The sequence below is a fragment of the Myxine glutinosa genome, chromosome 1 (assembly GCF_964187855.1).
Source record: "Myxine glutinosa chromosome 1, kmMyxGlut1.1, whole genome shotgun sequence".
Taxonomy (NCBI): domain Eukaryota; kingdom Metazoa; phylum Chordata; class Myxini; order Myxiniformes; family Myxinidae; genus Myxine; species Myxine glutinosa.
The window spans coordinates 144,563,254-144,576,126 of NC_136261.1; the positions used below are offsets into that span (position 1 = coordinate 144,563,254).

At 42.4% G+C, this 12,873-nt stretch overlaps 1 protein-coding gene across 4 annotated transcripts in view; it reads left to right on the plus strand.

Annotated features, from left to right (window-relative positions):
• Window positions 1-1,098: 1,098 nt before the first annotated feature.
• NAT10 (N-acetyltransferase 10) overlaps window positions 1,099-12,873 on the plus strand; it is a 268,591-nt gene continuing 256,816 nt past the window's right edge. The window contains exons 1-4 of one of the 4 annotated variants that reach the window (XM_078777865.1): window positions 1,099-1,188; window positions 4,129-4,157; window positions 6,490-6,613; window positions 9,790-9,881. In XM_078777865.1, coding sequence (XP_078633991.1) covers window positions 6,506-6,613; window positions 9,790-9,881 — 200 coding nt within the window. In that variant the 5' untranslated portion in view covers window positions 1,099-1,188; window positions 4,129-4,157; window positions 6,490-6,505. Of the gene's footprint in view, window positions 1,189-1,310; window positions 1,330-3,707; window positions 4,158-6,489; window positions 6,614-9,789; window positions 9,882-12,873 lie in introns of those variants that run through there. The other 3 variants (XM_078777875.1, XM_078777870.1, XM_078777872.1) reach the window with 3 other exon arrangements.

Below are 12,873 nucleotides of genomic sequence, written 5' to 3' on the forward strand. Positions count from 1 at the left end.
CAATGACCACAAACTTATCGAGCGAATCAACGGGGTTGCCAGAGGCCTGGGAGAGGGAAGCCCTACGCTTGGGCTTCCCAACTGAGGACACCTCATCAGAGGACACCTGGCCTCCCCTCTCTCTCTCTACCGAGGTTTACTAACAGATTTAAAAGACCCCTCCCCATCCTCTCCCGAGAGACTATCCATTTATTCCTACTAGCGGGAATTTAATCTGGACCGGGAATCAATCCCGGAAGTGCGAGCGACGAGACCGCAACGAATACGAAACGAGGATCACGCAGCCCGATCCGTTGAATCCACCATAAGCCCTCCCTCAACCCGATCCCAAAAATCCGCGGGCTCCCCAAACCTCCTATCAATGTCCACCTGCAGCCTCTATTCCAGCCAAACCCTTTCACAAGTCTGTCGGTGCTTTAACATTTTTAAACGATTTTAATTTCCTTTTTACGCTTTTTTTTTTTTGCTTTCGCTAGTCAGGCATTTTTATTTGATATCCGATGTACCGTGCTCGTCACAGTTTTACAGAGCGTCCTGTGCCGCCAAAGCTGTGTGTGTGTGTGTGTGACGTGTGTGTGTGACGTGTGTGTGTGTGACGTGTGTGTGTGTGTGTGTGTGTGTGTGTGTGTGTGTGTGTGTGTGTGTGTGTGTGTGTGTGTGTGTGTGTGTGTGTGTGTGTGTGTGTATGTATGTATATATATATATATATATATATATATATATATTGTATATATATATATATATATATATATATGTATGTATGTATATATATATATATATATTGTATATATATATATATATATATATATGTATGTATGTATATATATATATATATATATATATATATATATATATATATATATATATATATATATATATATATATATATATATATATTCTTTTCTTTCGGTTTTCTTTATACGGTATTCTTCATTTCGGCGATTCGCTCTCGCTGGGGTGTATATCAAAAAGTCGTGAGTTCGGCTGGTGCTGTTCATCGGCTCACCTTTTCATTTCCCTGCCAAAAAGCATTTTAATGGGATAAATACATTATCATGTAAGCACCATGTTATTTAACGTTTTATCAACATTCACGTTGTATATTGAACGGATTAGCGAAGCAGAATGAAGTGATTCCGGAAGTTGGCCAAATTCACACGTGTTTCCCCAATCAATCTCTCGCGTGTAGTAAGTTTTCTCATCTTTCTCACCTATTACCTTTTTCTCTCTTTCGAAGTTCTCAATGTGTGCAGCAGTTGAATTTGTCGATGTGCATGTCCTGGATTTCTCTTATTCCCGTTACGGAGCTGCCATTTAGGAATCACCAAAGTGCTGGTTATATTATTATTATAACCCGTGATGTATTTCATCGGTGGCTGTGCGCATGCTATACGCCTATGGCTATAGTGTATAGTGCTATGGTGATGGACTCGTGGCGATACGTAAACGGTGTTTGGCATGTAGTTGTGTGATACTGATACCTGGTTTTGTTAAGGTTGTTTAGGGTTAACCTGTTTAGGGTTTAAGGTATAATATTAATAGGTGTACAAACTCCACAATGATGCGAAATGAATCAATGCGTTGATGTAAGCTGCCGAAACATGAGGCAGACCTCCAATAATTCATTACACCACAGTGTAAATGTGTGTACCATGTGCGCCAATATTTCATTAAATATATAATATATTGTACTTTAAAAAAAATTTTATTTTTATTTTTATAGGGCTACATGGTCTAGGCTTGTGGAAGAGCTCGGACACAGAACAGATCAGGACCCAACATAGCAAAGGGAACAAACAGCAGGTTGGAGGTAGAAGGGTCCAGGGAGACGGACAAACGAGGGATGCAGGATACGATGAAGGGTAGGGGAGAACGCAAGGGGTGGACAAGATGGATGTGTGTTGTATATGTGTGTATAATGTATATGTGTATAATATATACTGTGTGTTGTATGTGTGTATAATATTGTTTTGTGGGGTAGTGATATGTAGAGTCAGGTAGATTTGTGTAGGTGTCATGTATGCTCAGACTGTCGTGAAGAAGAAGAACCACCACCATGTAGTAAGTAGAGGACCTGTTTAGCCCGGATGTCGGATTAAGGTGTATCTTCGTCCCCATTACGAGGAATGGGGCATGTTAACTAGTTATAGTGTTACGTGCTCCTCCCCAACCCCCTGGTCACGGTGTACCTCCGAGCCCCGAGAGGAGTCACTGCAGAAAAATGTTTTATTCTGTATGTCAAAGATCAATGGTGAAGCCACACCAATTGTTACTCACAAACAAATATTGTATTAAGATCACACAAGAATAACTACAACAATAATATGAATCAAAAGTACAATCAATATCCTATGATGGTACCATCAGTTTTGTAATATATAACTCACTGTGCTCCAAGTGAGTGAAACAAGAACATCCCCAATGTCTCTAATCCCCAGCTTCAAGCCAACTTCGATCCGCTCCAGCGATTGACAGATCAATGTCAAATCGAGACCAGAATCCCGTTCGGATGACAAGTACAGTCCCGCTGTCAAAGCTGCGCAAAGGCGCCCTCAAGGCAACTGGGAAATCCAAAGACGCCCTCCAGGCGACTGGGGAATCACACCCTTGGGTATGGACGTTTCACGCCTCCAAATCGGTGACACGCAGACTTTCCACTCAAAAGCCATGTTACACACACACACCCCAGATCGACTTCTGAATGCGGTGAAAATGGTCGAAACGAGACGAAACCGTAAGCGAAGCGCAAGTCCTGCGCGAGTCCAAATGGCCGACGGCCGGGTCTCGTGGTGCAAAGGCATGACGATGATTCTCTCCTGAATCGATCGCAAAACCTGACACTCAGGTTAATCTGTCACAGCGATAACCACTCTGTGATAATCCTTTCCTGGGAAACCCGAAAGTTCGCTAGTGACTGTTGTTCGCCAACGTTTGCTCCAGACCGCAAATAGCTCGGCTCCTTCTTGTCCGACTCACTCGCTCCACCTTCTTTTCTCTTCTCTTCCTCTTCGTCGTCCGGTTCCCGATCCGGTTTCCTGTTTCTTTTTAACGCTAACTTTTTCACCTTTTGAAAACAGTTTGCATACACAATAAACCTTTTGAAAACAATAATAGTACATGGAATCAAAAATGTCCACAGTGGATGAAAACCACCACAATGGAAGTGATGAATCCGTAACAATAGGGATTGTGTTAATTCCCCTGTTAGTCAAACCTCTGTGATCTATCCTTTGTTCTTAATGGCACCGTGCCATAGACACTAGGAAAAAGTGCCCATTAAACCACACTTAACAATAAAAAAAACCAACAGGAAGCCAGGCATCAAGCACTAGGGCTGACAACCCCGACTTGGCAGACACACATAGCTCAGGCAGGCCGAGAGCCACACCTGGAAGGACAGTGATTGGGTGCGAGTTGACCAACGGGAAGGCCGGAGTAGGAAGGGACGCGCACTGATTGGTGAAGGAAGGACGGAGCAAGAAGCAGCGTGTTGATTGGCAAGGTGCAACTGATGATATCAGAAGCAGACTGCGTGTGGATGGTGGAGAGCTGAGCATGCAGTGGTGGCGTGCGGGTTTATTGTTCGAGATTCACAGATGACGTCACGAGATGGCCGATAAAAGAACACGCTGAACGACATCTTGCCCTTGGTATCGGACTTTGGGAAAGACGCTTGAGCGCTGACAATTCTCCCCCCTGTCTTAAAGTTCTGGACCTCTGTTCTGGCGGAAGCGGTTGTGGGCCGGCATCGTATCCTCGTTCCCCCGTTCATCTGACGTGAGGAGGAAGAGCCGCAGACAGAGAGCTGCAGTTTTGGGGGGCCTTCATCGAGGCCTTGTGGGGCCTGTTTCGCGCCAACGTGCGCACAACGCTACCAGCGCCCCGGACCCGTTCGCAGACCCTGACAAGGTTCAAGCCGATTGAAGCTAAGTGCAAATAACCACACATTTTTATTTTCCAGGTTATCCTTCCCTTCGTCTGTGTTTCTAAGTCTGGTGAGGGAGCGCTCCATTTAGGACTTTAGTTATCGTTGCGCTTTTCTTTGTCCCGGCAATCTGTTTTCATAAACCCTTTTGTTATTTTCCCTCTACATTTTAAATCCGGTTTCGTTTGTGTTACTTTTTGCAGGGTGAAGACTGCCCAGCAGGATCGCTCAGGTAAGTGCTTCAGCTTCCTCCCCTCCCCTTTCTTCCTCCGGTGTATATGGTAAAATCCGCATTTGATCATTGACTCTGAGTTAAAGCTTGCGTTTGGCCTTCCGTGCTACCCTGCGGTATTTACCAAGGGTAGTCACATGACAATATATACTGTGTTGTATATGTGTGTATAATATATATTGTGTGTTGTGTATGTGTGTATAATGTGTATGTGTGTATAATGTATATGTGGGTATAATGTATATGTGTGTATAATATATACTATGTTGTATAATATATACTGTGTTGTATAATATATACTGTGTGTTGTGTATGTGTGTATAATGTATATGTGTATAATATATACTGTGTTGTGTATGTATGTATCATGTATATGTGTGTATAATATATACTCTGTGTTGTGTATGTGTGTATAATATATACTGTGTGTTGTATATGTGTGTATAATATATGTGTGTAATGTGTAAGTGTGTATAGCCTGGTGTTGGCTTAGTGGTTAGGGTGCCAGCTTGGGATCCTCGGATCCTGAGTTTGAATCCCGGTCGATCACTGAATTAACGCCAGGGGGCTTAACTCAGCCTGTCATCCTCCCGAGGTTGGCAAATTGAGTACCAGTTCACTGGTAATTCCCCGTGTGTCGCAAGAGGCGACTAACAGGGTTGGTTGCGGGAAGGGCATCCGACCATAAAACATTGCTTCAAAAAGGGGACCACGGTGCCCGAAAAAGGCCAACCCCCGCTCTGTGGGGAAAAATGGCCTCCAAAGGTGGTTATATGTGTGTATAATGTATATGTGTGTTGTATATGTGTGTATAATATATGCTGTGTGTTGTAGATGTGTGTATAATGTATATGTGTGTTGTATGTGTGTATAATATATACTGTGTGTTGTATATGTGTGTATAATGTATATGTGTGTTGTATATGTGTGTATAATGTATATGTGTGTTGTATGTGTGTATAATATATACTGTGTGTTGTAGATGTGTGTATAATGTATGTGTGTTGTTTATGTGTGTGTAATGTATGTGTGTATAATGTATATGTGTGTTGTATATGTGTGTATAATGTATATGTGTGTTGTATATGTGTGTATAATGTATGTGTGTTGTATATGTGTGTATAATGTATGTGTGTTGTATATGTGTGTATAATGTATATGTGTGTTGTATATGTGTGTATAATATATACTGTGTGTTGTATATTTGTGTCTAATGTATATGTGTGTTGTATGTGTGTGTATAATGTATGTTTTTTTATATGTGTGTGTAATGTATATGTGTGTATAATGTATACTGTGTGTTTTATATTTGTGGATAATGTATCCTGTGTGTTGTATATTTGTGTGTTTCATGTATATGTGTGTAATGTATATGTGTGTAATGTATATGTGTGCATGTGTATAATGTATATGTGTGTATAATGTATATGTGTATATGTGTGTTGTATATGTGTGTATAATAACATTTATAACTTTTGATGCACTCATGACAGAAACAAACTGTAAATTGCATATGAAAGCATAATTCATCAAGTTTTGTTAATTTTAATGTTGTTAAATCCACAATTCCCCTGGGTTTCTTGATGAGTTGACATTTTCTGATGAGGCAACTTCTATATTGGTGGTAAAGTCAACCACCACAATTACTGCATTTGGTGGACAGAAAAACCTCAAAGTTTGGCAACATTAATGATACTCACCAAATAAGTTGATGTCTGGTATTCCCTCACCCATCACTGGTCCTTTCATTTTTTGCAAGAAGGAACCGCCAATGGTGAACATTGCTTTGCAAGGTCATATAATTTATTTGGTCTCAACGATAATGATGAAATCTTTTCCATTTCAATTTATATCAGCAAGACTTGGCTCCCTGCCACTATGGTTTGAATTTGGTTTGGTTTGGTTTTTGAATGATGTCTTCCCAGAAAAGCGGATCAGTAGACATAGAGCAATCGCTTGGCCACATCGTCCCCTGACCTGTCCCCCTCGTCCCCTGACCTGCCCCCCTCATCCCCTGACCTGCCCCCCTCATCCCCTGACCTGTCCCTATTTGACTACATTTTATGGGGCATTGTAAAACTGTTGTTTACTGATCAAAACCAAATTATTTGGATGAACTTAGGGATGCTATCACAAATTCAATTCATAAAATTACTCAAGAATGTTTTCAACAAGTTTGAAAATTGGATTATTTGAAATTGAAAAAATTAAATATAATTCATCCTTTCATGCTTGGGTCAGTGATTATTTTTACTTAATATTGTTTTACACTACAGTAATTGGTTCTTTGATAATAACAAGTAATGTGGTCACGATGATGAAAATTTTGCAGAGAGTAAAGCGAAGCAATGTCAAGGAAGAAAGTGGACAACCGGATCCGTGTCCTCCTCGAGAATGGCGTGTCCCTCCACCAGCGCAGCATGTTTGTTGTTGTTGGAGATAAAGGAAGGGATCAGGTAAGAATACTTCAAAAATAATTATGCCACTTAATGTGTTCTAATGTAAAACTCTTCTTTATGGGTTTGTAATGGTGTTTATGTTCTATCGCCTTGTCAAGTCACACATTAAGCTTGTTTTATATGGAGTTTCATCCTGGGTTCCCTGCGCCATGCAGGTTCCCAAAAATAGGGAACCCTATTTTTAACTGAACTTAAACTGAAACATGATATTGATATTGCTATATTATTATAATTCTAATATTCTAACAGTAAGGCAATGGTAAACCACCCTGTATAACCTTTGCCACGAAACTGCTTCATCAGCACCAATGCATTGTAAAGGGTATGGGATATGAAAACGATATTGTTGCGCTGAAAAGCTTTAAAAAAAAAAATTGACATTGGTCTCATTTTTTATACAGCTCGGATTAATAGAAATAGAAAAAAAAACTCGCCTACTGCTCGTTGTGGACACTGGAGGATCTTTAACGTCCTCCAACTAATGCTGGCAGACAAGTCACCCATTTTAACATCCGTCTGAGGGACGGCACACACATTGATTTCTCCTGTCTGAGACACCAGGATGACAGTTTGTATCTGTGCCGAGATTCAAACCTAGACTAGATAGCTCAAAGGTGAGTGCAGCAGATGCCTCCAGTGTCTCGGCGATTCTGCCAGCCTGTTTCAACTGCTTGAAAGTCTCGACACAAAGTGAAAATACAAATTTTCTTTTGGGTTTTACCCGTCACTTCACTGAATGGGTTTGATCAAAAGTCATCGTGTTGTGCTTCACAACCGTATTGCATGTCTACCTGAGTGTCACTGAGGATGTAAAATGAAGTAAAACATGCAAAAAAGGATATTTGATAACACGTAATTGTTGTGGTCGTAGCTGTGGTTATTGTTGCTTGTGTGTTCCTTCCATGGACTCCTGTATATATTTTCTATTGCTTAAATACATATTACCATACCAGTAAAAAGCCCGTCACATATTATGGTTGAGTTGGAACTGTTTATTCGACAGTGCAGCCTAATGAGCGTGCCGAAGTGTTGAGGCCTCAGCCTCGTGTCAGGTGTGCTTATAGCTTCCTTATTTATTAGACATCATACGGATGTAAATTAACAATGTTTTTACTCTGCACATGTTGCACATCATGTGCAGTGAATTTCACCTGCCTGCGCCTTGTATTTATTGTTGTTAAAAAAAAAAAAACACTTTTGTACACCACCCTTGAAGCTTGGTTTTCATGCCACCATCTAAAATTCCAATAGAAGAGACATAATTACTTTTTTATGGAAAATGTTTTTCGAGTTTTTCTTTAAAAAATAGACCGAAATGAACACATATCCGTGTTAAAAGATTGGCCTTTAAAACCTACCCTTATGAAGGGCGACAGAATGAAATGAATGAATGAATGATCGTTTTAAGGCCATTTTTCCTCGCTAGAGCGGGGGTTAGCCTTGCGGGCCCCATAACAATCATATAGAAACACATCTGTAGAAACACAAATATACGGTATATATAAATTTGTGTGCTCCCACCGTGGCCTTAAGGGTTTCTGTTGTCATAGAAAAATCAATCTTACCATTGCAACCACTACATTTGGCTCCCATTCCTGCATCTTCTTCATCAATCCTGGAAAGTGGGGCTTTTAAAACATGCATCTTTATGATTAAATGGACGTGAATGTTTGTTTCAAGTAAACAGATTGTTAGCTTTCCGAAGAAGTATAATTAATTAATAGCTTTGCACCGGTACCATTTTTTCGGTCATCTCATCTCGATTCTCGAAGAGATGAACTTATAAAATGGGGTGTGATGTCTGGATGTCTCTCCGTTTGGTTGTCCGTTAACTTTTTCCTATTTTTGCTACTCCTCCCTTGTCACCCGGCTGAATGTTATGAAACTTGACAAATGGATACAAGGCAGTATCCCGCCCAATCGCTCAGCTTTTTTTTTTTTTTTCTGATTTTGCCTCATGTGGGCTCCCAAGGGGGTTACCCCCTGAAACTTCGGATCCCTACTCGTCCCTTATTTACGAACCGATTGTTCTGAAACCCAATACGGGCTTTATACTCGATGGTCTGTAGGATTGCTCGGTCTTAAGATTTTTCGATTTTGGATCGAGGTTTCCAGGGGGTTCCCCCAAATCAGCAGAGGTCTGAACTACAACCTCAAGAGATGACCGTCAGCCCACTCGGGGCTATTTATTATTGTTCTACGACAGCAGGAACCTTTTAGAATGAAGCTTCTGGCACACGCACATGCACATACACCTCTCCTTTTAGTAATGGACTGGCACATTACATGTAGGGTGATTGCATCACCCCTGTAGTGATACACATACACATACATACACACACACACCTGTGGCCAGTTATGTTTTGGCTGAAGAAACCCTCCCCTTAAATCTGTCGCCTTCCCCCTCACTGTCTCCCCTCCTTCCCCTCACTCTCTCTCTCCCCTTCTCTGATGATGCATCCAGCAGCCACAGGATGCGTATGAAACAACAACTGTCACTCCTCCTTCCCTAATTCTGTGCCCCCCTTCCTCTGCCCCCCTCTCCTTTCTTGCTCTCTCTCTCTACCCCTCTCCCTCTCCCCCTCTCTTCTCTCCGCCTTCTCTCCTTTCCCCCTCCCCGCTTTGCGCCCGACCAGAAACGGTTATTGAAATGTGTCTTGCCTTTTAAAATGTTAATATCTGTACGATTTTCTTCCCGTTTTTTTTTGCGACCGAGTCTTATGCCATCTCAGCGACTATGGAAATGAAATTAGATATGGAATTTCAGTTGGGATAAATGGCCTCTAAAGGTGGTTTTTATAAAGCCATGAGAGTCGGTGCGAGCCTTACAAAAGGCGCCTATGAAACCTCAGACCTATACGGACTCACGGAATATTGAAATATGGCAATTTATTGAAAGAACATAAATTGTGGGTGGAGTCATGTCGGGTGAACTCTCCAACCAATGGGTGGAACTCAAACGCATGCATGCATGGATACACGGACACATACACGGCTCGTTTTTAGTATAGAATGACTACAGATGATCATTGGGTACACATTTGGATGGAAATGCACATATGCATTCTGGTTAAAATTAATGTCATTGAATGACTGATTAATTTCAAATTGATGAAATGTATTGGCATTGTACCTCTTAAAATGATTTCTGTCATAATGCATGTTTATTCCAGGTGGTTATCCTTCACCACATGCTTTCCAAAGCAACTGTGAAAGCTCGTCCAACAGTGCTCTGGTGCTATAAAAAGGAGCTTGGCTTCAGCAGGTGCGTGCTTGAAAAGATGCGTCGAGGACACCACACCATTCATTGTTTCACATACTTCCTGCTTTGTGAGCCAAAAACAAGACTTGCTGTATACACTTTTGCTTTCATCATGCTTTGGTCATTTCTGATTTGCTTTGCATCCAAGGTCTTGTTTTTGTCACAAAATAGCTGAAGCTGTGGTGATATCTTGGCTTATAAATGTTTTTTTTTTTTTTTTTGTGTGCAAGATCGAGGCTCGTGAAAGAGCTAACATTAATCACACAAAAAGTCAAACCGACACACAAAACACAACAAACAAGGGGAGCGGCAGACAGGATGGGGAGAGAGGGGGAAGTACACAAACACAACATTTGAGAGCAGGGACATCGGGAGGACTTGGGGGGAGGTGGGAGAGGTATAAAACATGAACACTGCAAGGCCTCTGGGGTGAATTAGCGGGGGTAGAAAAGATCAAGGTTTTGGATGGGGGAAGATAAGAGATGGTGGTGAACAGCTGTTTTAAAGAAATGAAGGGAGGACTGGGATTGAAGGGAGTGGGGGAGTTTGTTCCAGAGGCGGGAGAAAAGGGGAATGAAAGAGTGAAGGTGAGCAGAGAGCCTAGATTTTGGCAGTTTAACCATAAGAGGGTTGCAGGCAGATCTTGTGCGACCTGAAGGAATATTGGGGGGACAGAGCACAGAGAGAGCGAGGAGTCGGTAGAAGACAGAAAGACCACCAACCTGCCTGCGGTGAGTGAGTGATCTCATTGTGATCTCATTGATCTCATTGATCTCATTGATCTCTCAGTGATCTCATTTTCCCATTTTCCCAGAGAGACAGAAAGACCACCAACCTGCCTGCGGTGAGTGAGTGAAAGGCCCTAGGAGTTAACTTCATCGCAGGAGATTCCAATGATTCTGAAAGCTTTGGCCTCAACAGCGTGAAGCCGAGCTAGGTGTGAGGCAGGAGCACCAGCCCAGAGGGGGGAACAGTATTCCATTGAGCTGCGGATGAAAGTCTTGTATGTGGTGAGGAGCTCAGGTGTGCCAAGGAAGGACTTCGCATGACGGAGGATGCCCAGTCGGCGACTGGCTTTGGAGGCCAGCTTGGAAATGTGGTTTTCCCAAGAAAGATCATGGCAGATAGTGAGACCCAAAAGCTTGAGTGACAGAACTTCTTGGAGAGGATTGTTGAGAAAGTAGATGGGAGGGTTTTCCAGTCGGTCCTTTCAGAGAGACATTGTAAGAGTGTGAGATTTGTCAGGATTGAAAGACATGTTCCACTTGTTTGACCAGTCTGTGATTTTGTCCAGGTCTGCAGAGAGTGAGGAGGCTGCAGACTGCCGAACTGAGGGATGAGGGTTGAGGGATGAGGAATGGAGCGGCAGATAGTCGAGTCATCAGCAAAGAGATAGAGAGGATTTTCCAGAGAGTCGGAGAGATCATTGATGAAGACCAGAAATAGCACATGGCCCAGAACACGACCTTGGGGAACTCCAGCCAGAACAGGAAGGGAGATGAGAGAAATCCATTCAGGGCCACGCGTTGCCTACGACCAGAGAGGAAGTCCGCAAGCCATGAGTGGAGATTTCCATGGATACCATAGGAGAAGAGTTTGGTGAGCAGAGCTGGGTGCCAGACCGTATCGAAGGCACGTGATATGTCAAGTGAGACAGCTCTGATTTCCTGTTTGGCATTGAGGACCTCCATCCATTGTTGAGACAGCAGAAGCAACTTGTCCAGAGTAGAATGACCTGGTCTGAATCCAAATTGATGATCAGAGATCAAGCCATTGGAGAAGAAGGATTTGATATCCGAAGCAATGATGGATTCCATGACTTTGCTGATAATTGGAAGCAGGCTGGTTGGTCTGTAGTTGCAAGGATCTGTTTTTGCACCTTTTTGTGTAAAGCGGTTATGTTTGCTGATTTCCAAGATGCTGGCAGATGACCTTGAGCAAAAGAGAGGGTGAAAAGAACAGAGAGAGGGTGAGATCGAGTGGCAGAGCATGATTTTAGGACCCGTGGGCTGATGCCGTCTGGTCCAGTTGCAGAATCAGAGTCGAGGTTTGATAAAAACTTCTCCACCTTGTCAGGAGGGAAGAACACAGAGTCCAGGAGCAGTTGGGTTCGACTGGGAAAGGTGGGAACAGAGAGAGATGGGTTTGGGACGCAAGATTTTGAGGCAAACACAGAGTTGAGGCATTCGGCTTTGTCACGTGCGGTGTCAACTGTGTAGCCATTTGAGGTAAGGGAGGGGATGGAGGGGGAACAAACACCAGAAACGGATTTGACCAGACGCCACCAGGATTTAGAGCAAGGAGACAGGTTTGAGAGTTCAATCTTGAGTGTGGAGAGATAGTGCTTCCTGGCACTCCTGAGGGTAGACACACACTTGTTTCGAGCTTGGTTTCCACTTGGAATTCCACTTGGAAGCAGTTTCATTCTTGTTCCTCTTGATTCTTGTTGAACATTTGTTCTTTTTTTTCTTTACTCATTGCTAATTAATTAATTGTGCATTTCCTCTTTTATTATTCCAAGTTTTAGGATTAAGGCATAGACTCCCAAATGGTAACCATGTATTTTCGACATGTTCCTGCACATAAGTACATGTGGTTAAGGAAAAGTTGGCTGATGCGGCCCACCTGGGTGGATGGATTGAGTCTTTATAGTGTTCGCGGCTTGAGAATGTCTTAGCCTATAACCCCATGTGGAACCATGCAGGGTCCAAGTAGGTGGTCGGGGCATAACAAAAAAAATGCTTATAACACAAAAATGTGTTGAAACATCCACCTTAGTCTCGCCCCAAAGGGGATTTGAGACGATTGCAATGCCCCTGTCTGTCTATCTGTGTGTGTTCGCGTCTATATATTTTTTCACTTTAAAAATGTTTTTTCTCTACAATCGCTTGTCAGTTCAATGCAAAACTTTATACAAAGGAAAGATTCTCCATGAATAATGTTTTTTTGCTAACTCTGATTGCATAAGTTACATGGTATGGCAGCAGTAGTGTAT